At 37.2% G+C, this 25,548-nt stretch overlaps 2 protein-coding genes across 3 annotated transcripts; one reads left to right on the forward strand and one right to left on the reverse strand.

Annotated features, from left to right (window-relative positions):
* Positions 1-1,473: 1,473 nt before the first annotated feature.
* On the reverse strand, positions 1,474-11,799 carry LOC107667556 (uncharacterized protein C9orf172-like). 2 transcript variants are annotated; one of them, XM_016459242.1, is made up of 3 exons: positions 11,671-11,799; positions 2,682-5,897; positions 1,474-2,170 (listed from the first exon to the last, which is right to left on the reverse strand). In XM_016459242.1, exons 1-3 carry the CDS (start codon positions 11,677-11,679, stop codon positions 2,150-2,152), a joined length of 3,246 nt encoding a protein of 1,081 aa, XP_016314728.1. In that variant the 5' UTR covers positions 11,680-11,799; the 3' UTR covers positions 1,474-2,149. The 2 variants fall into 2 exon arrangements, with proteins under 2 accessions (XP_016314728.1, XP_016314727.1); XM_016459241.1 differs by having other exon boundaries at positions 1,474-5,897.
* Positions 11,800-24,588: 12,789 nt separating this feature from the next.
* On the forward strand, positions 24,589-25,545 carry LOC107667514 (uncharacterized; the record flags this gene model as incomplete). The annotated part of the gene is made up of 1 exon (XM_016459192.1): positions 24,589-25,545. A coding segment is annotated over exon 1 (957 nt), but the record flags the coding sequence as incomplete, so codon positions are not given.
* Between the last annotated feature and the right edge of the window lie 3 nt (positions 25,546-25,548).

The raw sequence follows: 25,548 nt of genomic DNA on the forward strand, positions 1-25,548 counted from the left end.
TTCATTGTAAAGCAGACACAATTAAGTATTTCTGGTGGTTGTGGTGGTATCACTTGTCTGTATTTGTGGTAAACCTGCTGCCTAAAGCCCTATTCGCACTGGATTAGTATTACGGGGTGACCTCCAGTCATTTGTAATAATTGCGGAGGTTGTCTGTGATCTTAATCCCGTGCGAATCGGCCATGTCTGTAATTTGTAAAGTAAAAATTCGGCTCTTTCATATCTTTTTCTGTTTGTATGTTTAAACTGCGATTGTTATTTGTTCGTTCAGGTGCAGGAGGACGCGAAGGAGAGCTCGGTTCAGTGTTGCTGTCTGTGAGAGTAGACTATCAATTGAGTTTTTCTGCATCTTGTGTTTGAATGCTTTAAACTCTTTTGAATGTTTAAATTGGCAAGGCTTAAAAACACGTGCAAATGATAAGCTTTCGTGATGATGCGCAGCAGTGGCCCGTCAACTGTCCTGAGCATATTTTTAGGCTGGCCTCAGCCAGTCGGTTGAGATCGCTGGAGGGCCCCCCCCCAGCCGTGGGCCCCTATAATCGTCACCACCTTTCACCCCACTAGCGACGGCCCTGCTAAGACATATTATTTCCTGGATGTCAGATTTTCGAATTTGTTGCCTATGCGATTTTGTTTTATTCAATAGCTACTCTGCCATCTGTATTTGCTAAGTAGGCCTACCTTTTAGTAGGGTCATTCACTCAGAACTCATTTTTCATTCCACTGCTGTACTTTTCCATTGTTCCTGGCTCTGGGTCCAGGGGACACATATAATTTTTTTTTTTTTTTTTTTAATGTAGGATTGGAGCGGAGGAGCCAGTATTCATAGTCATGATCTTGTATAGGCTATGTGTACATTCACCTTGTCATTTAGCCTATATGTACTTAAATCCTGACCTTATTATACCAATGACAGTCAACAAAGGGGAAAAAACAAACAAAACTGTAATTATTTTTACCATACTTATAGCTTAACTTGACATACACTTTATACTTGGTAAAGGCTGCAGTCAGCCATAAAAAAAGTTAATCAATGAAAAAAGAACAGTTCTTAGTCTCTATATTTAAAAAACGTATTCACCTCTTGTAAGATGCAGTGACAGAGCTTGACTTTTCTGTCGCTATTATTATTATGTAGTCAAATCAGTCAAATGCATGAGCCATTAAGAACTTTTGGGTGTTTCATTTATTGACCATAGTACAGAAATAAAGCAACACTTGTCAACAGAACACAACAGGTAATGAACAGTGTAAATAAATAAATAATAGCATAAAAAGTGACAACAGAAATAAACACAGTAACACTATCTTTTAATCGTTGTAAGGTTTGTTGTGTACATGCTGTTGATTACATTATCTAAAATGGTCTGTTTATAAATATGTTTTCCCTCAGCAATTTATTAAAGTGCTATATCTAACATAGTCTTGCATACAGTGTTATACACCATTGCTTAAATCTTTTTCAATTTTTCAATTTTTCTATTGAAATTACATTTCAAATATAGGAATCTAAGTTTTGTCAGCCATTATAAATGATTAAAATAAGAATAGCATAATTTATATACATGTTTATCATTTTAACACAATATTTCAATAAATGTTTCAACTGAAATACCATGAGATCATCAGAACTTTACAATACCATGAAAAAATAAAAACACTCAAATAATACAGAAAATAATCTTTCATGTCAGATGAATAAAATAGTACGTAAATTATTTGTATGTAATGAAAATGTGCATAACTATAAGACAAATGTTTACTTGTCATGTAAAGTTAAAAGTTACATTTTCAGCCAATTTAACCATTTGAATAGATATAGTACTCCATGAATATACAATACAGAAAGCAGTTGCCATGTACAATACAGTGAAATCTTCCAAGCAGTTTATTTGACTTTGTCTATAAAAATGTACCTGACATATGCTTTTGTCTGCCATACTTATCATCTGTGACTATAATTTATTGTAAAGAACTGACAAACCATTGCAAAATTTAAAGTGAATTTGCATTTTCCTTGCCAGCATGCATTCTCCATGCAAGTGCATTTTTATCCTCTCAAGGGGCTAAAGACAATGACTTTTAGACAATATTGTATTGCAAGAGAAAATGAGATTTTCTCCAGAGGTTCTCCAAAGGTTCCTAGTTGTTATATCCTCACTGCAACACACTAGCACAAGAAATATAGTTATAAGCAGGCCCACACATAATTCACAGAAAGTTCAGCAACTTCCACAAAATTGGAACATCTGTCATTCACAAAGTTTTACACATCCTCCACTCCCTGTGTTTATTCAATACTTTGATTATTTTGAGCTATGCCTACAAGAGTGCATTACTCTCAGCTCCATTTAACACATTTTACCGTATTTAAATCCATACTGCAGAAAGATTTTGTCCCAAATATAAAAAAGCTTCTGATTCTGAGGAAACAGATTTTAAGACAAAGCATATGTGCTCATATCTTCTAATAAGTACTATACATAGCTTTTTATTCCATAAGCAACTTGTATTAATTCTAGGTTTTAGTGCCAGACGGAAAAACAATAAATATAGTCTCACTATTAAAATACATATCTAAAAACATTAGTCATTAAAGTTTTATTTTGTATAGGAAAACCTTGATAATACTGGATGCATAGGGATTATATAATGTCATCTAGAAGGTGTGGTCCACCAACCCAATCAAGCATCCTTGGTTCAGACGCTGCCATGATCATACACATGAACTGCTTTCCGGTTCTCTTGTCAATGGGATAGATGGTGGTGGGGGTGAACCTTTTGTTGCTCTCAACAAACTCACAAAGCTGGGTGTATATTTGTGGAAACTCATGGCGAAGGAATACGCCCCGGGTACGAAGCTCTCTTTGAATATTAATGAAGCAAATCTCTCTTGCTTTCCTGCCCTCTTGGCCCTCCTTGTCAATGTCAGAGGTCCCAGGGGGTGGGGTGAGAATCAGAGTCTCCATTTCACATTCCTTCTTAAAGATTTTCTTATATGGGCTTGAGGAGGCCAATGAGACCTTGGCATACTTGCGAACTGTTGGCATTTGTAATTTGGGTGAAGGAATTTTAGGCACTAGGTCTCCAACAGCAATGGATACATTCAGCAGGAAACATTCAGTGGGGTCATATTCCTTGCCTGCATTCTGCAACTCTTTATAGTATTGCCCAAGGTTGTCTTTGAAACTGTCTAACTCTCGAAGGGACAGATATGTTGGAGAGATGGTAAGGCTGTCAAGACCAACTTGAATGAAGTTATCTGCACACCCAGGGTTTGGAAAACCCAAGAACAGAACTCCTCTCCCACGGGACAAATACCCTACCCTAGCAATGCGTGAAAAAGCTTTATGAACGTCAGAGTTCTCTCGACAATGTTTCAGAATGTGCCTGCAAACACTACTAATGCGGCCATAAAGACAGGTCTCTTTATGCGTGTCCCAGTCTTCTCGCCTGCAGTTTCTGGTGCAGTAGTAGGTGTAACAGCTGTGGCAGGACTTGAAGTACAAGCAAGCATTGAATGTAGTGTCTTTGCGTAAGCATTTCCTGTTCGAGCACACCATAGTGTCATCCTCGTCTGCAATATGGTTCAAAGAGACATCCTCAACACTCCTCTGAAAACCTTCACAACCACTGTCTGGGTCTTTAAATGTGTCTGGGCTGGTCTTTGTAGAGTCTGTTTGTGTGTTCAAGAGTCCTGAATCCTCTTGATCTATGTCCCGCTTCCCTTCTTTGGTCTCGTCATCTTGAATCAATTGTTTGAGCTGGTCTATCAGATCCTTACTTGGTCTCCTGCTATTTTGAGGCTTGTAATCAATGACTAGGTCGGCTAGCAGCTCATCAAGCTGTTCGAGGCTTTGCTGCAGGGAGTAATTAGTGTTCTTTCTCTCTGTGGATTCTGGTGGGTTTGCTGGTCTCTGTAAGTTGTGCAAGTTTGCAGTTTGACATCGCCCTGTATTTTGCGTATTCCAGCTGCTAGTTCCCCCATCTCTCTTGTTGCTATTTGCTGCACGAATTTCATTGTCAGTAATTGTAATCTCCGGGGTTACAAACCATTGTCCCTTCACACTGTTTTGTCTGTCACCAGCACACTTTTCTAGACATTTTTCAGAGAGGGACAAGGCAGCGTACCGTCTTGGCGAACTAGAAAGGTTCACAATAACCGGTTGTTGATTGTTATTCGAAGGAACTCCTGGCCTTCCGTGATTGAGAAGGTTCTCATAACTCCTGCCTCGTGAAACACCATGTTCTCTGTCCATATGAGGGATAATAATATTGTCCCAGGATTTTGAGTAGTTCCGGACATCTGCTCCTAAACGGCTTGGCTCAGTAAAGCCATTGGGATACCACGGGCTTATCGATGGCACTCGCTGAGGAGTGGCCTGTGAGGATGCGTACTGACTGGAATATGTTGCAATGCTTGACCGGTTCCAGTCATCTGAAAAGACCTGGGACATACGTGGCTGCCGCCGTCCCTCCGTATGATATGCTCTCATAGGAATGTGTAAGTCTGCTGGGTACTGGCAAGGCCGTGTATAAAACATCTTTGAGGGCTCAGAGGGAAAAGCATATGCTCTTGGATCCTCCTGAAAGTATGTTTCACTCTGAGGGGTGGATATGAAGTATGGTCCTGGCTCACTCACTGAATACGGTCTATTGTAAAACGGATCCAAGGGTTCACGGTGGGAATCTGCATAGTATGAACGCACAGGCAAGGTATGAACCCAGCGAGTCCTTGGGTCGAGTACATACTGACTACTAATGGATGGATTTTGGCTGTTGCTGCTGTTAATACTGTACTGGTCATCCTGATAATATGTCCTACTGGGTGGGTGAACTGGATACCTGCAGGGATCATCCGTGTAGAAGAACTTGGTTGGGATGTTGGGATTAGACAAGGTTCTGTACTCCCTGGGGTCTCTAGGAGAAGTCCTTCCAAAAGGGATCTCTCCAGATTGATTGTAACTACCGGACAAGCTGTTGGGATATTGATATGCTTGCCTGTAGTCCATGTTGTAACACTCACTGGGAGTAGGCGTTCTAGAGGTGGATATCTGACTTGGAAATGAGACGTTCCTGATCCCTGATGTCGAGGAAAGCTGCCAGGGAACATTACTTCTGTGAGTAGGCATCTTCCGTGCAGTGTGCTGGAGAACTGAGGCGTCTGGCTTAATATCAACACGGCACCTGACGTGGGGAGTGTTAGCTTGTTTCTCCTGTCTGCTCTCCTCAAAACAATCGGAAACATAGAGGGGTGTGTGGGGTTGTAACTTGATTGGATGAACCTCATTAACTAAAGCCCTGGTTGAATGGGAGGCTTCTCGATTTGGCAGAATTTCAAATCTCTTCTGGGGGTCCACTGGAGATTGACGCCTCGTGGTTGCAGTTGGAGAGACTGTGATGGGTACAGGGGTCAGGGTGGCTCGAACCCTTTGAGCACTTTTTGAGCGAGGTTTGCCATGAATACTAGTCCTTGCTGCCTCGTTGCTCTTGTCTGTGCTGATTTGTTGATGGGAGAGTCTTGAGTTGAACAGATCAGGTGAGGAAAAACGTAAGTGTCCCTGCTGTCCAATGCCATTCCAGACTGCATCCTTACTTACTGTTTGCTGATCAGACCTGTAAGGATACTCCATGGACAAGGAAAAGTCCTTTGGGTCATCCAGTGACTCAATGAAGTCAAAGCTACGGCAATGTCTTTTGTTAATGGTTTCAAAGTTTTGATCCAGTGGGCCAACCATTTGGGAATCACATTGCTTAGAAGATCCAGAATACTTTGAGAGCCCAAAGTTAGGGCCAATGTTTATGTCTTGATACAAAGTTGATGTTAATATGTCAGGGGGATCCGTCCGTGTCATTTTAAATGGACCCCCGTTATTTCCCCCCTCAGTTGGTGTCTCCTAGAGAGAATAAAAAAAGGCATTATTAGTTACACATTTTCTTTAATAAAAGTATTTAAATAGGTGAATATCATGGGTAAAGGATCCTATTTAAAGTCTGAAAATGACCGACTTGTGCTTAGAAAAGGTCATAATATATTAAAGAGAAGATGAAATGGAATTTTACAACTTCAATCAAGATGCTTCACAAATGATCTTGAAGAACATGGCAAAGTTTGAAGGATATCTGTATATGTATTTTCTAAATATTCTATCAATTCATCATTTATATACCAGGTAAGTACAGCAGATTGTACCATATATGTCTACAAAATTATATTTATATAGCTACAATATTACTTATTTTATGTAATATGATCATTTCTAAAGTTCATTGAAAAATATTAGAATATCCCCACAATCAGAATCAATGTAAATATTATCCTTCTGTTAAATGTCATATGCATAAACATCAGTCTGTGCAGAGTAATTGCAGAATGCTAAACAAATAAAACATCACTGAATGGAAAAATCTGAATTAATTATGAATTGGAGGAGATGGAGGCCTTGCAGCATCTCAGAAGAATAAATTATAAGAAAACTTAATTTTTCCCTCTTTCTCTCTATTTGAGCTCTGTGAAAATAATAATAAAAAAAACCATTTCAGATTCACATACCAATTACATTTTTACTAATGTTATTAAAGTTCTCAAACACATGGTATAATACCATTTTATATATTTGGGATCTCACTGTTTATGCACAGAATAATATATTTTTAAAATGTGATTATAAAATATAATATATGAATTAAGAAATAAAAATTATTCAAGAATTAAAAAAAAAGTCTTTCAAATGTAATCATTTATTTCTATCAACACAGATTCAGTCTTGCGACAAAAAAAAAACACGTACAGTTTTACCGCATCCTACTGCAACAGCCTTACTCCTGCCCATTAATAATAGTGCCACTCTGGTCTATGGGGAAATAAAATGAATAGACTGGAAATAAGGTTAAAAAAGGGGAGCATATAAACTAGTAAATGTCAGATGGTAGTTTTACCATAGACAGTAGATTCATTGCACATTGCTCATTTAGAATGAAGAAAATCTGTTCTGATCCCAGAATTCAGAATTCAGCTGTGCCTAAGATTGCTTAGAAACGCATAAGAACCGTGCAAGTAATGCATCTGTGCACATTCTGTATTTATGCTTGCTCGGATTTTCACTGTTCCTCAGTACTTTGCTCTCTTTTTTATTCACTGAATGTTTACCAGTGGTCAAATTATATAACTTGTTATTTATCCAGCAGACAGCAAAATGTCGGCACATGTCTATCTGTGGACTGTATTAGGCTCAAAGCTTTGCATCATGGCTATACAAATTAAATTGAGTTTACATAATATAAATGTTATTGTATTCAGTTGCTTCTTTATCCTGAGATACAGTAGAACAGCTGTGCAACATTTGCAAAGGGTTAGGAGCTAATTTTGAGGTTATTTAAAATGTTTGGCTTTTCAGGGATTTTTTAAATGACCGTAGGAGCTACGGAGCCCCACTTACTGGCTACCTCCTTTCAGCCAACACTGAAAACCATCTGTTCATCCTGCTGAGAGAGGAACGTCGAGCAGCCTAAACACACACACACTCACACCTTCACTCTGTTTTCTGGATTCATTTAGAATAGAACTAAATTCTTAGCTTTTGAACATATTATTGCATTGTGAATGTTTTTTTTGCACTAACAATATTAAACCAAATACGTCATACATTGCAGGGCAAAGTAAAAGCACAGTAAAACATGTGCAAGTGCCAGAGGTTGCACGATAAGTTGTATTTCAATTGTGTTCATGATTTCAGCTTCTCTTGCTTAATTAAACATAATTGTCTGTGATATTTGCCCACTGGTTATTTATCATGAAAGGGTTTCATTTTTATTTGACATTTGCATTGGTAACAAGACTCTTCAAGCTTTCATGCTTGCGGTTGCCGAATTTTAAGAGTCTAAATCCCCAATCAGAGTTTTTTTCCTTAAATAGATATTTTCTGCCTAGAGTTGGTAACAAGATCTCAGGTAGACATTAGTACCACTTGGACATAAAGGGTAATAAAACTCCAGTGAAGCTCATATGAGATCTGCTGTGGCTCTGTGATTGATGCAGCTGGGACTAGATGACTTCCACGATTATTGTATTACATGTCTGCTGGGAACAATTTTCGGGGCACAAACAAAAATGCACTTCATCTACTTTTAGAAGCATTTTGTCCAGTGTCTCTGCAGCCAGAGGTGAACAAGCCTCATGTGTTTGGCTGATAACCCATAACTACTTTGTGTCTCAAAATCTTAAATGCCGTTAGGACTGCTCCATTTACCAATTGTTAAAGAGAGCTGAATAGCACATTTAAAAAGCTATTTATAAAACACTGTCACTCATGGCAAATGCTTACGAATCAGGTTCCTTTGGGCTGCCATTTTCACTGGTTCTGTTTCTAGCTGACTAAGGGTATAAGTGTGCTCTTGGTGAGCTAATATCTGCCCACCATCTCTCACAGTCCATCTCCTTCGCTCTTAACACTGTAGGTCATAAAATGAGAAGTAACATAAAAGCTGGTGCTTATAAGCTTGGTGTTTATGCAAATTAGGTCAAAATATCATATATAAAGAAATAAAATATTACTGTATCACCCCTATTTGACCCACCTCTCTGTACAGTATTAGATTACACTGAATCACCGAGAATAAAAAGATATTTTCCTTCGGTCAGCAAATGCTTTTTGCCCATCTAACCAGCATTTAGCAATAATTTAGAAGGACGCAATTATTTAAAAGGAAAGTTCCACAAATAGACATTTAGGCCCAATCCCAATTCTACCCCTTAGCCCTTCCCCGAGGACAGAAAACAGAGCATGAGAGAGGGTTTTGAGTGCATTGTCATTTTTCTTTTAGATTAAAACATTACAAAGCAAAACACGTCCATCTTGGGCAAGGTGGATGTTAATAATTCCCTTCTTCCTTTATGCAAGGTGGCTGATCAGCAGGCGTTTTCACAGCTAGCAGCAGAGCCAGGACCTGTGACTGAGACCTGACTGCTCTAGCACAGTCAATCACCACCTGTCTGACACTTCCATCACAGTCTGCCAAGACTAGCTTCCTCTCACTTCTTAACCAGCATTCAATCTCGAAAACAACCACTTATAGGAAGTACGACGAAGTATACACATAGAGAAGGTATGTGAGTTCACCGGGATTTCTGAATAAACTGGTCATAAAATATGATCTGACCTTCAGCTAAAGCCGGATGTACAATTTTGGCACCATTTGCGAATCCTATAAGATTCCTTTGATCCTAGGCCAAAATCTGTAGCTAATTTGACATGTTCGCCGACAATCGATTAATGACCACTGCGATCGATTTTTACCTTTGATGATTCTTCAAAATTCTGCCACTGTCAGAAGTTTTCAGTAATTTTTCTGCAGTGTGACTTCTCTTACGGCGACCATCAAATCAAGAATCATAAGGAGAACGGAACCTAATGACGCAAATAGTGCAACAACAACAAACAATTACTTGCTCCAAACACATTGTCTTTAGTTTTGATATACTGATTCACAAATTGATTATGTAAAACTCCGGACAACTCTTCTTGTGTTTTTCTTGCAACTGTAAAATAATGCAGAATCACATCTGAAGTGAATCATTTGTGTTCACTGGATATGATATGTCAGTTACAGACATTGTGAGTAATGCAAAAATATCTTCAAGCTACATTCTGACTCCAAGACAGCAGAAAGTGTTAGCAGCAGTAGTTAATCTCACATGATGCCTATCTCCTTAAATACACAACCCATTCCTCAAACAAGCTTGCAGAGTGGGTTTTTTTCTGGCCGGATATGAGGCAAAGAGGCTATATTTGGACACAATGGATAACGAGAAAGATGCATCTGAGTATCTCAGTGAAAGCAGCCCAGCTGGATGATTCTGTAGAGTTTGTAGATTTGGAGGTGAAATTTCTTTTCTTTTCCAACAAGAAAACTCAAAAGGATTTTTAGGGGAACTGAAAGTCCAAGCAATTATTCCGACCTATAAATCATATCTGTCTTAAAGTCTCTAGTTTATAAGGTCATGAGACAAACTAAGTGGAAAATAAAGGTTTTTCTTCAATTCTCTTTTCAACTGCAAACATAATGTCTTCATTCAGCACATTTATTGCCCTTTTAAATTGCACCTTTATTTTCCTCTTAAACTGCACAGCAAAGCTAGATTGCTGCCATTACAATAATTTTTGCCACTGGCTAATTCAAAGGCACATGAGATGAAATTATAGCTAGAACACCAAATACAGACCATTTAAGTGTATGTTTTTAATATTTTTAGTATTGTAAATTTTCAAAGTCATGATGTGTACCACCTGGGGGTCTTCTAGGTCATAGGAGACAGTGGTGTACCACTGTTCTAGGTCATAGGAGACTGTTTTACATTGTTAATGTACTAAAGATAATGGTTTAAAAAACACTCTGGAAACACATTGCTAACAATTACACTTCTTATTAAGTTAAATCAATAAGAGCAACAGCACAATCCACTCAGCCCTTGAGGGGGTGATTGTCCTTAACATTTCAATATTAAGGCACTCATGCATGTCTGTTGTCAGCAATTATACTATCTAAAACATAATGGAAAAACATATTTTTAACTTCAGTTTTCAGTTTGGATTGCAGAAAAGTGATCTAAGTGGTACAGTAATATAATACAAGCATTTTCTCTTGTTTTTCCTCTCTCTTCTCCAAACCATTACATTTAGAACAACAGGTGCAACCCTACTGCTGCAGTGTATAACGTGACTTTTATGTGGGTTTCAGCATTTATGTTATATGTTTTATATATATATATATATATATATATATATATATATATAACCATGCCTTTGATTCCAAGTAGAGTATACTTGTAATGTCCCGATTTGTTTGATAATCCACTGAAACATCTGTGCTACTGGGTAGTTGATGCATAATATACTCACAATCCTACTTTTAAGATTTTAGGTTAAAAAGTACATGATGTACATATAAAGTGTTTTTTTTTTTCATTATGTTTTGACCTGCTTACAAATTTGATGTTTCTTATGGCTTACAAATTCATAGCACAAAAATGATTCCATGTAGTCTCTCAATTAATAAGGCACTATATAGTTTTAAAGCATAAGCATAAGATTTGTCAACTTCCCAAAAGTAAGTCCTACTGTTAAATGGATAGCTACATTTATCCATACATGCGTAGCAAACTTACTCCTACCTAAACCTTCTCTGGACAAGCACACATACCACATGCTCTGTCGCCTGGATACCTAGCAAAACCACAGTCAACTACGCACAACCTACTGACTAAGAAAGCAACCTGATTTACAAGGTCGCCACAATGCGTAACGCGTAGTATCAACATCCTCCTCGATCTCTGATACGGTCGTTAATGAATCTGACAAACATTGATGAACATGTCGTGGTTTTAATGCGAAAGTGCAGCTCGAACATGAAACATCTGTCCATCGCATTAAAATGTAACACAAAAGCACACTTTGTTCTCGTTTATTGCTGCGGCATGAGCCCCGCACTACCGAGCATCTCTCGTAAAATGACCTGATGTCTTTCGGCGCATCATACATCAGTTACACTCAAAGCTACTGCGGCCGTATCGGTCTTACTAAGACAATTACAGTCTTACTAATTCTTACTAAGACAAAAGTTTAGTTTTCCCAGTGTATTTCAAGCTTTTAGGAGTGTGCGCATTTTTCTTACCGTCTTCATCCATAGTTAAGATCCTCAAGATGCTATCACTGACTGTTCATTTAGAGATTATGTGGTCTCCATATCATATTAGATGCTGTAAGGTGGGCTGCATCAAACTCCTTAACAATTGTTGTTCGCCCACGGGTATCGGGGGCGTACTGAGACAAGACGAGGGGTGTGATCGCATCCCTCGCGCGTTGCGTTTCTTGCGTGAGATGCGCAGTGACTGCGCATGCGTGCGGTGTTGGGTGCGCGCTTGAACCCTGTCTGCCTGCCTGCGCGCTCGCGCGTGTTTGTGATGAGCACGAATCTCATGCTGGATAGGCATATGCGATGGCACAGCTTTGAGACGTGATTTTAATTATGAAGGTGTCATGTCTTGCTGGTAGGCTCCAGTAGTCATTCATTTCAAGAAGACTTCAAGATTTTCATTCATTCATTAATTTCCCTCATGTTGAGATAAAAAAAAATATAATTAATATAAATATTTTAAAAAACATGTTTGTCTCTATTTTATGATCCTCTATTTAAATAAATAAATATTAAAAAAAATATTATTTTGTAGTAATGTTGTGGCAAAGTACCTCCAACGTCAAAGTTGCACCTGATTTTCCCACTACACTGAAGTTATTTATTATTTATTCATTTTAATTTATTTTCTCATATGTGTTGTTGGTGTTGCACTGTTCAATGTTTATGTGAATATACAGTATATATATATATATATATATATTTATATATATATGTATGTATGTGTATATATGTGTGTGTGTGTGTGTGTGTGTGTTTTCAGATGCTGTTGATGTGAAATTTGTTTAATGAGATTTTGTCATTGATATTATAAGTCTTGCTTCATTTATGATATAAAATAAAAGAACAATGTGCTAAAAATGCTAATAAATAATATTAAATCATTTTTAAGGAACAAAACTTAACAGAAAATTAAGTCGGAATTCACTTTTTTTTCTCTCTTTTTGAGAATGACCCATAATAATGATTTGGTTGGGCAAACTAACCTCAGCATTTCCTTCCTATCTAAGAATAGACCTTTACTTGCACTGACCTGCCTGCATTCAATTGGCTTAAAACAGAAGTGCACAACAGCACAGTACAACTTAAGGGATCAAGTGAGACATAGATGGCATTGATGTCCGCATTAGTTTAATCAATGGCTGATTTTGTGTGCTGTTTAATCAATTATAACAAAAAAAGCATGTCTGTGAACATATACTGAAATTATGGCCCACTAAATGAGGACACCAGCTTACTAGAATCCTGAGTAACATGCACATTTACTGTGACTGTGAGCCATGGGAGCAAGCCATACAAGACCAGGCTTGTTGGTCAATTAAATAGCATTATTGTAGCCGTAAATCCAGCTGTTCGACTCCCGCAGAGTGAAAATTTAATTGCTTTATATTTTGCTTGTGTACATCCTACAACTTTAAAATGACTGACAGACTTGTAATGTGGTGAACTGTTCTACTGGAGCAATTGCATTCCTTCCTAATGCAGTGAAAAATGTGTTTGATAAGCACTATTTTCCCAGACTGTCATTGCCATGGCATTGACAGCTGACATGTTATTGTTTTGTGTCTTATCTATTTTCCTCCTGGTCTCTATTGCATTTGTGTGCTGAGGTGTGACTCAGCCTCTGTTCTTTGTCTCAAGGCTTCTTTCTTCAATTTTTTTGTTGTCTTTTTCATACTATGAAAAGACAGCCTCATCATTATTCTATTTTTTTGAATATTCATAATAAGAGGAGAAACAGAGAGCACAGTGTAGTAACATGAAATTATATCAAATACACTGTTATTTTGTACATTAAAAATGGTATATAAAAATGTTACTGCCACCCCATTGAACTTTTTGGTTGTGTTTTCATAGCATTAAAAGGATTTGTTGTTCATCTTCGTCGTGCCTTCGTCTCCCTAACAGCAGTATCGTTACATAAAAGTCTGACAATTGGTTAATTTTATGCTACCTTTATACAATATAAAAACAATAATATATTCAGGATGATGTATGTAATTTTACTGTAAAATATTGTAGAACATGTTTTTCAGAGGTAAACATTAAAATTGATTTTATAAGGAATTTATATAGATTTAAAAACGTACCGTTATACATTTACTTTTAATTTTGTTTTTATATAATTTATGAAGACAGGTCGTTCCCAAAATGCCCTGTGTGAACCTTAACTGAATTGAAATGTTTTATGTTGTTTTTAATTAGTTAATGTTATTTAATTAGTTGAATTAGTTTAGTGTGTTTAGTGTTCGTGCCACAGTAACAGAGACTTTTACAAAAAGGTTGTTTTTGAAGGATGGTGCAATTAAAAACTATATTTGAGCAACCTGCACAAACCTGCAGCTTGTAAAAATGGATTTGTCTGGGAGTAAGATCACACAGGTTCTGCTTATCAGTCCTGCCAGGAAACAAAGCCATGTTAACAAGTCATACAATGAGCTAATCCCATTTCCAGAATTTACAGGATTAGTGGCATCACATCTTTGAAAGATATTCCGAGTTTTGCTTGAGGCACTTAGATATTAGATATGACCTAGTATCAGTGCTTGTTTTCCATGTCCTGCAGCACATAGAAAAGCTTGCGCTTGTGTTTTTCAGTTTTGCATATTCATTTCTTCTCCAGTAGGGCTCACTGAGTGAGATATATAACTCATAATATCAGTGCTTCAGTCATCTGAATGATAACTCTCTTAGCTCTTATGACCCTACAGCTGTTCTGAGGCTAATCGAGGCCACGACTACACCTGAGCCTCTCTCTCTCTCTCCCTCTTTCTCTGTGCCTTCTCTTTCTGTGCGAGCTGAATTTATGGTTCTGTCCTACTGATAGCAACCTCATTACAGTGTCACCAGTAAGATCACATGACAGTGTCTGTGGAAGAGGTACCTTTTGGAAAGCACAGGAGAAATGAATTGGCAGAGACAAGACTGCTGAGCTAAGGGCTGCCATGTTCATCATATCTTATAGCCGGAAAGATGTTTGGAAAGGGCACTGAGGATATAAAGGCTTTTAGTAGTCTGAAGGTGACTATGATGAGTTTATCAGGATGTAAACTTGATTTAAACAACAAGCCAGTGTTTTACAGGCTTATTGGTAAGTGGTGTTCTTAAGCACAACACTAAGCAGAATTTAGGTTAGAGAGCAAAGCAGCCATTTGTAACTTGATTGTGCGAGGCTTCCGTTGTCATTCACTTCCAGTTATTTTAGCTATACAAAAGCAGCCTGTTATACTGCTTTATTTTACAAACAGGTATTTGTTGTCATATTGTTTTAATTTCTTATCATAAACACTTTGGTTTGTAACGTTAAAGGGATAGTTGACCCACCTTTTGTGCACAGAGAAAACAAAAATAACAAATTTATTCAACAATTTTTTTTTTCCGAGTCAGTATTCGATGTGCGTTCATGATTGATGCAGGAGCCGGCATTCTGACGTAGAACCCGGATGCGCTGTGCCTTGTTTACAAGCAGAGGAATGTGTTGTGATACTGTCGTGAATTTACGTCGAAGACTGACATGGAAGAGAATAAATTGTTCAATAAAGTTGTTATTTATTGTTTTCTTTGTTCACAAAAAGTATTCTCGTAGCTTCATAACATTATGGTTGAACCACTGATGTCACATGGACTATTTTATCCATGTCCTTACTACGTTTCTGGGCCTTGAAACCGGTAGCTGCATTGCTGTCTATGCAGGGTCAGAAAGCTCTTGGATTTCATCAAAAATATCTTAATTTGTGTTTCGAAGATGAACAAAGGTCTTACGGGTTTGGACCGACATGAGGGTGAGTAATTAATAGCAGAATTTTTGGGTGAACTATACCTTTAATAAATGTACTGTTTACTGTACTTTGTTATTCTTCTAGTTATTTATCTATAGCAGCTAATGAATCAAAAGTATTTGAAAAGAAAGCACATTTAAAGAAAACAGCTTACTTCTGCTTTGCAAAATCAGATGGGCATGCTTCCGTAGAAGAACGACACTAACCATAAGCTTGTCCACTTGTCCGCTTGTCAGTGTTTGTGCATTCAGTATGTGCATTGTATGCAACATGCACCAGTAGGTGGCGGTAAGTGACTGTCTTTATGAGTGAGTCATTGAGTGATACACTCAACTGACTTGTTTAAACACACTGATTCATTCAGGACATAAGCAAGTGATGATCAGGGCTGTATTCCGCTTGTTTTTTTTTTAATGCCCTTCCCTCCCACTTCCCTCCATCTCGTTCACTTGGATGTACGTCATTGGACTGGTGGAAACCTTGCAATAGGCTGAACTGGAAAGTCTTAAGCCCTTGATCACTTGAAATCCACAATGGAGTTTAGTTTAGTTTTTCCGCTTACGAATTGATGCAGTGTTATATGTATATAGTAAAAAAAAAAATAAATAAATTCATATATCAGAGTTGTTTGGGGTGGGGTAAATTAAATGCGATCTGTGGTGGCATATATGGACTATCCCGAAGTGTGCATATGAAGTAGATTCCCTTGGTCAAAATCGAGGAGTCGAGAGTCTGTCCATATAAACTTCCCTCGTTCACTTAAGTGGAACACACTTCAAAATGACAGCTGGGATTCCCCCGAGGGGAAGTGCCTAGGGAAGTTTGCAAGTGTGTGTCTAAAAGTGAAGTGAAACGCAGCCCTTTAGAGTCTTTGAATCATTCAACCGATTCAAAAACACTGATTCATTCAGGAATGAAATGCATGTAATGAAAAGTAGTATATCGTTTTATGCTTATAATTATTAATACACATCACTAGTTTTATATTGTATCATTTTTTTAATTAAATGATTATGGATTGAGTACTTCATAGTCCTTTTTCAAATACTTTGTTTTGCTTTAAATACAAGTTTGTATGATTCATTTTGGAGCGGCTGGTTTGGTTCAAGGCTCTTGCTGACTATTTTTAAAATCCCTATGGAGAAAATGAACAGAAGAAAAATATTTACGGATGCAAGGTTGCTGAGGAAGTGGGCGGTGACTGTTGAACTCTAAAGCAATACATTTCACATGCAGTAATAAAATACACTGTTCCTACTGTAGGCTACTATGCCTCTGTCCTTCTCTGTTATAGCGAGAACTCATCGCTGTTATTGGCATGGCAACCCAGCTTCCTGTTGGTTTAGCCTGCCCACCATCTGTCTGCTCCCATATGGATTTGAAATGATGCAGCATGACAGGAGCCGTTCCCATAATGCACAAGGTGTGAGGACCCAGGGCCCTGCCACAGAGCCATGAAGAGAAGCTCAGCTACAGACTTTGATCTTTCAAGGCATGAATGATGCAACTCCTTCCAAGGAGCACGCAGGCATTAGAGGCCGTCCATCAGCCGCATGCTAGCAGGTGTCTCAGCTGCTCCAGAGACTCTTAGGAGGAAGAGGAAGATCAATGTCCTGGCTGCAAATCCTGCTCTTGTTGATAAGAGGCCTGTACTACAGAGGATCAATCAGGTTTACACCATTAGAGTGTTCAAAACAAAGTCGACAGCCGTTTGAACAGCTTATAACTGACTGATACATAATCCTTAAGAGTAAACAAGATATCTTATGGTAGAATGATTCATTTAACAACAGCAAATGAGGAAAACCAATATAATAGTTAGGTCAATAATGTGATTTTATTTTATTTAAAAACGCAATTCATGCCTTCAGTGATTTCAACCTCTTCTATGATGAGCCTGTTAAACAGTTCCGCTTTAAAATTTATTTGGCTATTTTTTTTGTATTTAGCTTTTTTTATGATATCATAATGAAAAAAAGGAATTCAAATCTTGAAGAGAAATGCCTTAAGGAATATAATAAATAAATACATTTAACAGCTTATTAATATTTGAAACACTTATGTCTGCCAAATCAGAATCGTGCAGTGTGACCAAAATGCAGAAATATGCAGGGAAACAACATAATACATGAAAATTTTAACACAAGTCAATACATTTCTTTAAAAATCAGATAATTTGATCTTCTTACGAAAATGCTAGGCGAGTTCATGTCATAAAATGCACCCTAATGATATTTATTAATTAACATTCAATTATATTTTTAAATATACCATTTTATTTTTAATCATAAATTGTTATAATTTGCCTTTACATTTTTGAAAATAATCCTAAAGATGTAAACAGTAAATCTTAACACTACTGTTGATTTTCTTTTCTTTTATTTTGTACCTGTCATTGACTCAAACTGACTAATTAAAAAAATAAATTAGAGAAAAAAGTAGTTTATTGCTATGCTGTTTTATATAACAATAAATATGCGTGTAAGTCAAGTAGTGTTCAGTCATATTTACTCCCACGTTTGAGCAACCTTAACATGATTCATTAACAAAAAATACAGGGTCCACATACAGTTTGATCTAATAACCAGACTGCAGCTCCGTCCTTCTGACAAGAACAGTAATTACTGCCATTTACTACTTTCATAAGCAGTCACTTAATCACCTAACAACTGTACAAGCAAAATCACAGCTAGAAAGATCCAGATGATCTGGAATTATAATGTACTGCTAGTGAAGAGCAGCCAGTGATGCCTTGAGGGGTTTTGCATATATTGATTTTTCATCCTCCTCATGCTGAGTCATTATGTTCAAGCCTGTTGATCTGTTTATCTCTGATTATGAAGAACGCTTTTTAACCACATTCCCACCTGTTGAGGTCACTAACCTGTTCCAGTAACATTTTCAAGTGACATAACAAAATTGTACATGCATTATTTTAATGGACACATTATACACTTTAAAAATGTATCTGCTTTTGATTCTCTGCTTTTTGTGCTCTATAATATATTATAATGCAATATATTCCTAGCTGCAACTTTGGTAAAAGACAAGCTGTTTCTTTAAGTGGAGCTCTTGCTGGGTGCAGACATCACAAGGGCATTTGCTAATGACTACCTTGTGTAAAAGCGAGGTGCATGAAGGTAGTAAAAAAAGAATAGAGCTGACAAGTTTCCTCCTTTTCTCAGCTGATGATTTTCTGCATGATGTCTAATATGAGATTATATTATACACCATATGATGTTAGAAATCTGTACATAATAACCTAATTGACTATCCGTGCTGAATGAGAACAGCATGCTGTATATGACGTTTTATTTAAATTTGATACTTTTTCCTTCTACATCTGCAACACCATTATGGAAGAGAAGGAAGGGAAAGTGCATTCGAGAGGGACAACAGAAAGCAGAATGTGTTTGAGTAAAGGTTAGGTACTGCGCTAAAATGAAGGGACTCACTGGGGACTTTGTTGTGCAGCATTTCATTAGCATGTTTTTTTACACTCCTTTCTTCTGGGCAACCTTTGCACAGCAAAATACCGTAAAATTTAATTTAAAATGATCAAGGAATTTTTTTTTCACTGTCTGAACACAAAGAAGAAACATTCTCATTTAGTTTACCATTAAATGAACAATGAAGAATCATATTTAATCACTTCCATTTATGCATAACAGTACATAATAATAAACAGCAATATTTACTGAAATTTACTTTTTTTACTAAAACATTACATTAAAGGGGTCATGAACTGAGAAATCAAAATTGCCTTGATCTTTTGACATATATAAGAGGTCATTGTACTATTAAAATATCCTGTAAGTTTCAGAACTCAAAACTTTCTCATTAGTCTAAAAACAGCTTATATCGAAGCCAATCTGCCAAAATGACAGCTTGTGGACTATGCTATTTTATGATGTAACAGTGTGGCTAAACACCACCTCCACAGAAGAAGATCAACGCCTGCTTCTACATCACTGCCTGTTTAGCCCCGCCCACCAATTCGCGCATGTACTGTAGTGTAAATAACAAGAGCGCCAAACGCAAGTCTATGCAGAAACCAATCGATAAACTATATTTGATTAACTTTATTCTTAACGAAGTTCCAGACCATGTAAGTAAGAACTTGGTCCTTTGTTCACTTCATTTTACCACGGATTCGTTTATAAACAAGGCACAATTCGACGCATAATTATCAGAATAATTGAAACTAAAAGACGATGCTGTGCCAACTATATTGGATCCAACAGTAATGTCACAACACACAAGTGTGAGTAACTGTTTTTATTACTATTGCTTTGTCTGTTATTACAGATCGTTTGATATGTACTGAATATTTATGTGTTTACCAGTGGGCATTTACATCCGAGTATATACGACTATTCAAATGGAGGACAGAAAATAGCCTATTACTTCTAAATGATGGTGTTTTTGGTGTAAAAATCTTGATAACAGTATAAATGGACCTCAGAGAACTGAACAAAATTTTTAAAAAAGCAGTAAAATGCCTGTGGGATTTTTGAGTGGTATATAATGCACAAAAATCAAATGAGAGTTTTAAATTATTTCATTGCAATAGAGAATTTGAATTAATTCACAGACATTAATCATATGTAAGAACTCTTTTATGTCTAGTTAGCTATATAGCTAGCTGGATCCATCACTCTCATATTCAAGAGGGTCTGGCTGCAGCCTTGCACTTGCACTCTCAGACGTGCATTCTCAGGCTTGCACTCTCAGACATATGTGTATAGGTAGTATTTATAAAATTTTAGCTTTTCGTTTTGGATCTGTTTTTAGTTTTTTTAATACTACAATTGATTGCTTCTGCTGTCCTCGTTTGTAAGTCGCTTTGGATAAAAGATTCTAATAAATGACTAAATAAATAAATAAAATAAATAATCATTAAATCACCACCACAGCGTCTTGTCTCCATTGGCAACACGCACCATTTGTGTCGATTGCAAGTGACGTCGCAGGTATCGGAGAGTGCAAGTGGCGATTGCAAGTGACTTCGTAATTTAGTTTCTTTTTTCTTGTCTTCACCTGGCTACTGTTGTAAAATGTTGAGCGATTCAAACTAAAAGTAATTAATAAATGGAACAAAATAAAAAAGACTGCAAGTGACGTTGCTAGCGGAAGTGCAAGTGTCTGAGAGTGCACGCCTGAGAACGCAGGTGCAAGGCTGCAGCCAGACCCTTCTCCTCATATTTGTGGTTTTCAGGAAATTTGGTTCACCAGTGAGTCTTTGCTGAAAGCATAAAGGCTTACTGAAGCCTGAAAGTTAGAATCTGCAGCCCTTAATGAACACGACCTCTGTCTATGGTGATGCTTGGTGAAATATCTTGCCAGGGTGACTTGGCACATGGACAGAGGGTGGGATTGTGTTTCCTATCCCTTATCCTTTTGCCCAAAAGTCAGTGATGGTGAAAGTCCTTTTCTTGTTCACCCAGAGTTTGGCTATGTTTTTGGCATCTTGCTCTTACTCAAGTAATATCAAATGAACTGCTGATGGTGACGAGAAATCCTGGTGCTAAAAATCTATAAAGTAAACGATCTCTAAGGGTCAAAACATTCAACTGAATGTAATCCAGACAATGCACAATCAAACACCAATCCCCTACCTCTTGATGAAGAATGTCTGCAGTATCCATGGTTACCTCAACTACGCAAAAGCCAAAAATTGCAACGTAGATAGTGTTTTTTCCAAGGCTGAGAAATGGCATGCTGAGGGCAGCTCTCCATGGAGACCAAGTAAACCGACATTATGGACTTAAGATGAATGGTAGGTGGTGATAGCTTGACAGTACAGAGAGTTCTGTGTTCATTTAAATCCAGAAATGCTGTCAGACCCCTCTGCCTGTCAGAGAGAGAAGAATCTCCATTTATTTCCTCCACTCACACCCACACTTTACATCATGAAGGGCCAATGAGGCTGGCTGGCAGTAACTGGATTTATGAACTAAAGTAATGATGCTGCAAGTAATAGAGAGTTGCATAAATCGCTGTGAACCTCTGTACTGTAAACCCATCCACTGACCCAGACTGGGCAGTTTAGTTAAACAACATTATACTGCAGTATTTCTCAGTCTTCTGACAATATATTCGATACATGTTCAAAAAGTTTAATGCAAGTAAAATACCTAAAAATAAGCAATATTTTCAATGCATATATTATCATTTTCATATATGCAACATTACAACAATACATAATCCTGCTAACAAAAATATGTTCTAAGAATGTAAATGTTATTTCTGAATGTTTTCAGAACATTCCAAATGTTTTTTCTTGGTTATGTGAACATTAGAAAGAACATTAAGGTAGTTCTTAAGGTAGTTGTTAAGTTTAGGGTATTGGGTAGGATTAGGGATGTAGAATATGGAATGTTATATATGTTAATAAAATACATGCTAATAAGCAACTAGTTAATAGTAAGAATTGGTTAATAGTGAGAAGTGGTCCCTATACTAAAGTGTTACCTGTTACGGGGCTGACAAGACGTGAGACGTGCGGATCCATGTGCAAGCTTTATTAAAAGCAGAGGAGGTCAGAAACACAGGCAGGGTCAAACAGTGGCAAACAGGGATATGGCGGGCAAGACACAAGAATAATCCTAGGGCTAGCGTAGGTCAACGATCGGCGAACAGAATAACAAGGGCAAGACTAGAGGAATAAATCCAGGAAAACAGGCAAAGATCAGAAACCAAGAAAACAGACGAGGCAGACTAAGCTAAGGCAGGGTAAACAAAACAGGCTCCGTAGAGTAGCTATCAAAACGATAAGCACTAAACAATACTCGGCAGCTAGAAAGGAGTGAGATTGAGTGTTAAATAGTGAGTGAGTGATGTGAAACAGCTGTGTGCAATCAGTGCTGTGTGCAATCAGTGTAATGATTGCACACAGCACTGATTGCACACAGCACTGATTGCACACAGTGCTGTGTGCAATCAGTGCTGTGTGCAATCAGTGTAATGAATGATGGGAAATGTAGTCCGGGGTGATATGCAACAGTGTGTAGTGCGAGAGTCAATGAAAATGGAAAAGGTGACCTCTGATGGCTAGCAGAAGGAAGTTCATGGACCGGATACGTAACATTACCGAATGTTCTCTGAGCTATCTGAAACAAGAAGTAAATACATTTATAAAGCATTATGCTAAATGTTTCAGAATAAATTATATATATATATATATATAAACTTTTTTTTTTTTTGCTAATGTTTTGATAGTGTTATTAAAGACCAGCGCCCATTGCATAAAATGTTTTTTTTATTTTATTTTTTGTATTTTTAGGTCTTACTTTCTAAAAGTCGGTCACATCAAAACGTAAATTGGTCTAGATTGACTCTGAAAAATAAGACTCATTACCCCTTGACTGCTAGTTGGTCAGACTAGTTCTTAAAACACAGTCTTAAAATAGAGGCTAAGCTCATGTAACTTGCCCCAGATAACATTTGTTCATAACTTAAAGAGAACCTTGCATGAAGAATGTTCCTTGAAAGATGGGAATGAACAGAAATACATATATTGTAACTAAAACATATTAAAACATGAAAAATGCCATGCAGAGGCTTCTGTGAACATTGAATCTGAATTTTGAATCATTTAAATTTTGTACATGAATTTATTATGATAAACATGTTTTTTTTTTTTTTTTTTTTTCAACAATCATTAAGACAGAAATTAAAACAGTCAAGATATGAAACAAGTTTTTTAAAATTATTTATTTAATTTATTTATCTACAAATCAAAACTTTTTTGTTATTATCATGCACGTATTAATTGTATAAGACCAACAATGAGACCATTAATAAAATAGGTTCAATAACAGGTCATTAAAAACAGTTTCAAGTTTAATTTAGTGCTGTCCCTTGTTTAGTGTTCCCTTTTACAATCCTTGCTCAGTGAAACAAAAGTTGTTATCTTTGAGGTCAAAGTCTCTAAATGTGATGGTACCACCTATACACAGACAACCGCACAACTTGCTTAATACAAGAATTATTAATACATACACACTTATATCAAATAAAAAGAGCACGACATCTGATTTTGCATTGGAATCAGTCTCTAAAAATGACTCATTTGCACAATGCTCAGTATTACATAATGTTGTGTAAAATATTGTCCACATATAGCCTACAGTACGTGTGCTGAAAATCAAATGTAGTGGGCTGTTCCAAGGCAAAGACATTTATGACAGCTATCGTCACGTATAGCTGATATATGGAGTTCCTGTTATATTGTTACCACAGGTACTGCTTTCAGGTATCTGTTTCCTCCTTAGAATTATACCTGTTCTGTAAGGCAATTATGCTATATTGTGACAAAAGGTACTGTGTCTATTTTTCATCTTATTTTGCTATTTTCTATTTGGCGGGAATGGTCAAAGCAACTATGATTTTTTTTAGCTCTTTGTTGAATTTGCAGTTTTGTGACAAGTGCAGGATTTCTTTAACATTTGCTAAATCATCAGGAGCTTGGTATGCTGATTTCAGAAGTGTAATGTTTCTGTTGTGGTGGTGCTGGCTCTAACAGAGATCATGTTTAAATAATGATCATATGCCATATGTCACTATTGCTAAATACTTAAATCGCTAACAAATGCTTCATTAGAGCAGCACACCTAACTGTATTCTTGGGTGTAAATGTAATGTTTACATTTAAACGTATAAAATATATAAAGACCAAGATGATATCAGTGAGCGAGTTAAAGGAATATTGTCATTTCAATTCATCTTTTGCATAATCTGAACTGAGGGAGCAGAAAATATGCAGAATTTAAATTTAAATTTAAACATGATGTCTGATTACAATTAACTAAAATTCAAATGACTGTAATCTTTACTAGAAAAGGAAAACTATCAAGGCGACCTTACAATATTTAAAAGTTCTTACGGACAGAATTCATAGATGTAACAGTTTACACATTTCTGACATTCATCTTTGCTTTACTCTACAGGCAATAAAGGGCAGATGGATAACAGCACGTTTAAAATATTTCTTGCTCTAACATGTATCTCTATTACTTCAACACTGATTTTGGCATACAAGAGTAGTTATACTCTTTACCAATATATGACTGCTTCCTATAATACACAAAAAATCCCAGACGCTTCAAATTCGACAATGCCCATCAAAGACTCAGAGCATGCCTTCTGTAATACATGTAAAATCACTGACCCTTTAAATTCGATAACACCCATCAAAGACTCAGAGCATTTCATGGTGTCTGCGTTTATCGACCACAGACTGGATGGGGTCATTCGAGTCATCAGCATAATCAACAGAAACAGTCTTCAGCCACTTTACTGTATTCACTGCAGCGCTGAACAAGTCTGCAAAACAGTTCACACTGAGGTCCAGATACACGACGACCATTTTGCCTTCCCGTTTCACGTCTCAGATGTGATTTGTAAAGGCAGGCACATGCAAAATGCAACACACGTCCTTATATCAACTAAAGATTCAGATAACAGTGCTACAGAGTATCTGCCAATAAAAAATCGTGTCAGAATGAACACTTTTAAGTATAACTTTACCGTTTGCAGCTCCAATCTTTTTGGTGACTACAACAGTGTACTGCAGTTTGTTCAAACAATGGAAATGTACAAGCTTCTGGGTGTACAGCATGTGGTCATCTATAAAACTAGTTGTGGACCAGACTTGGAAAAGCTCTTAAAACATTATGAAACCGAGGGGATGCTGGAGATCGTTCCATGGCCTATCGACCAGTTTCTAAACCAATCATCAGGCTGGAACATCAAGCACCACAAGGGAGACATTCAGTATTATGGTCAGTTAGTAACACTCAACGAGTGCATTTACAGGCACATGTACCAGTCAAAGTATGTTCTCCTGAATGACATTGATGAAATCATCATGCCTTACAAACACACCAGTTTACCATCTGTAATGGAGGACCTCCAGTCTGCTCATCCCAATATAGGGGTGTTCCTCATAGAGAACCACATATTCCCTAAAACACAGTTTGAGGAGAGTGGGAAGTTCAAACGAGCAGAATGGAATAATATTCCTGGTGTTAATATCATGGAGCACATTTACAGAGAACCTGATCGAAAGAACATT

This window comes from Sinocyclocheilus anshuiensis, unplaced genomic scaffold, assembly GCF_001515605.1.
Source record: "Sinocyclocheilus anshuiensis isolate Anshui unplaced genomic scaffold, SAMN03320099.WGS_v1.1 scaffold1132, whole genome shotgun sequence".
In the NCBI taxonomy this organism is placed as follows: Eukaryota; Metazoa; Chordata; class Actinopteri; order Cypriniformes; family Cyprinidae; genus Sinocyclocheilus; species Sinocyclocheilus anshuiensis.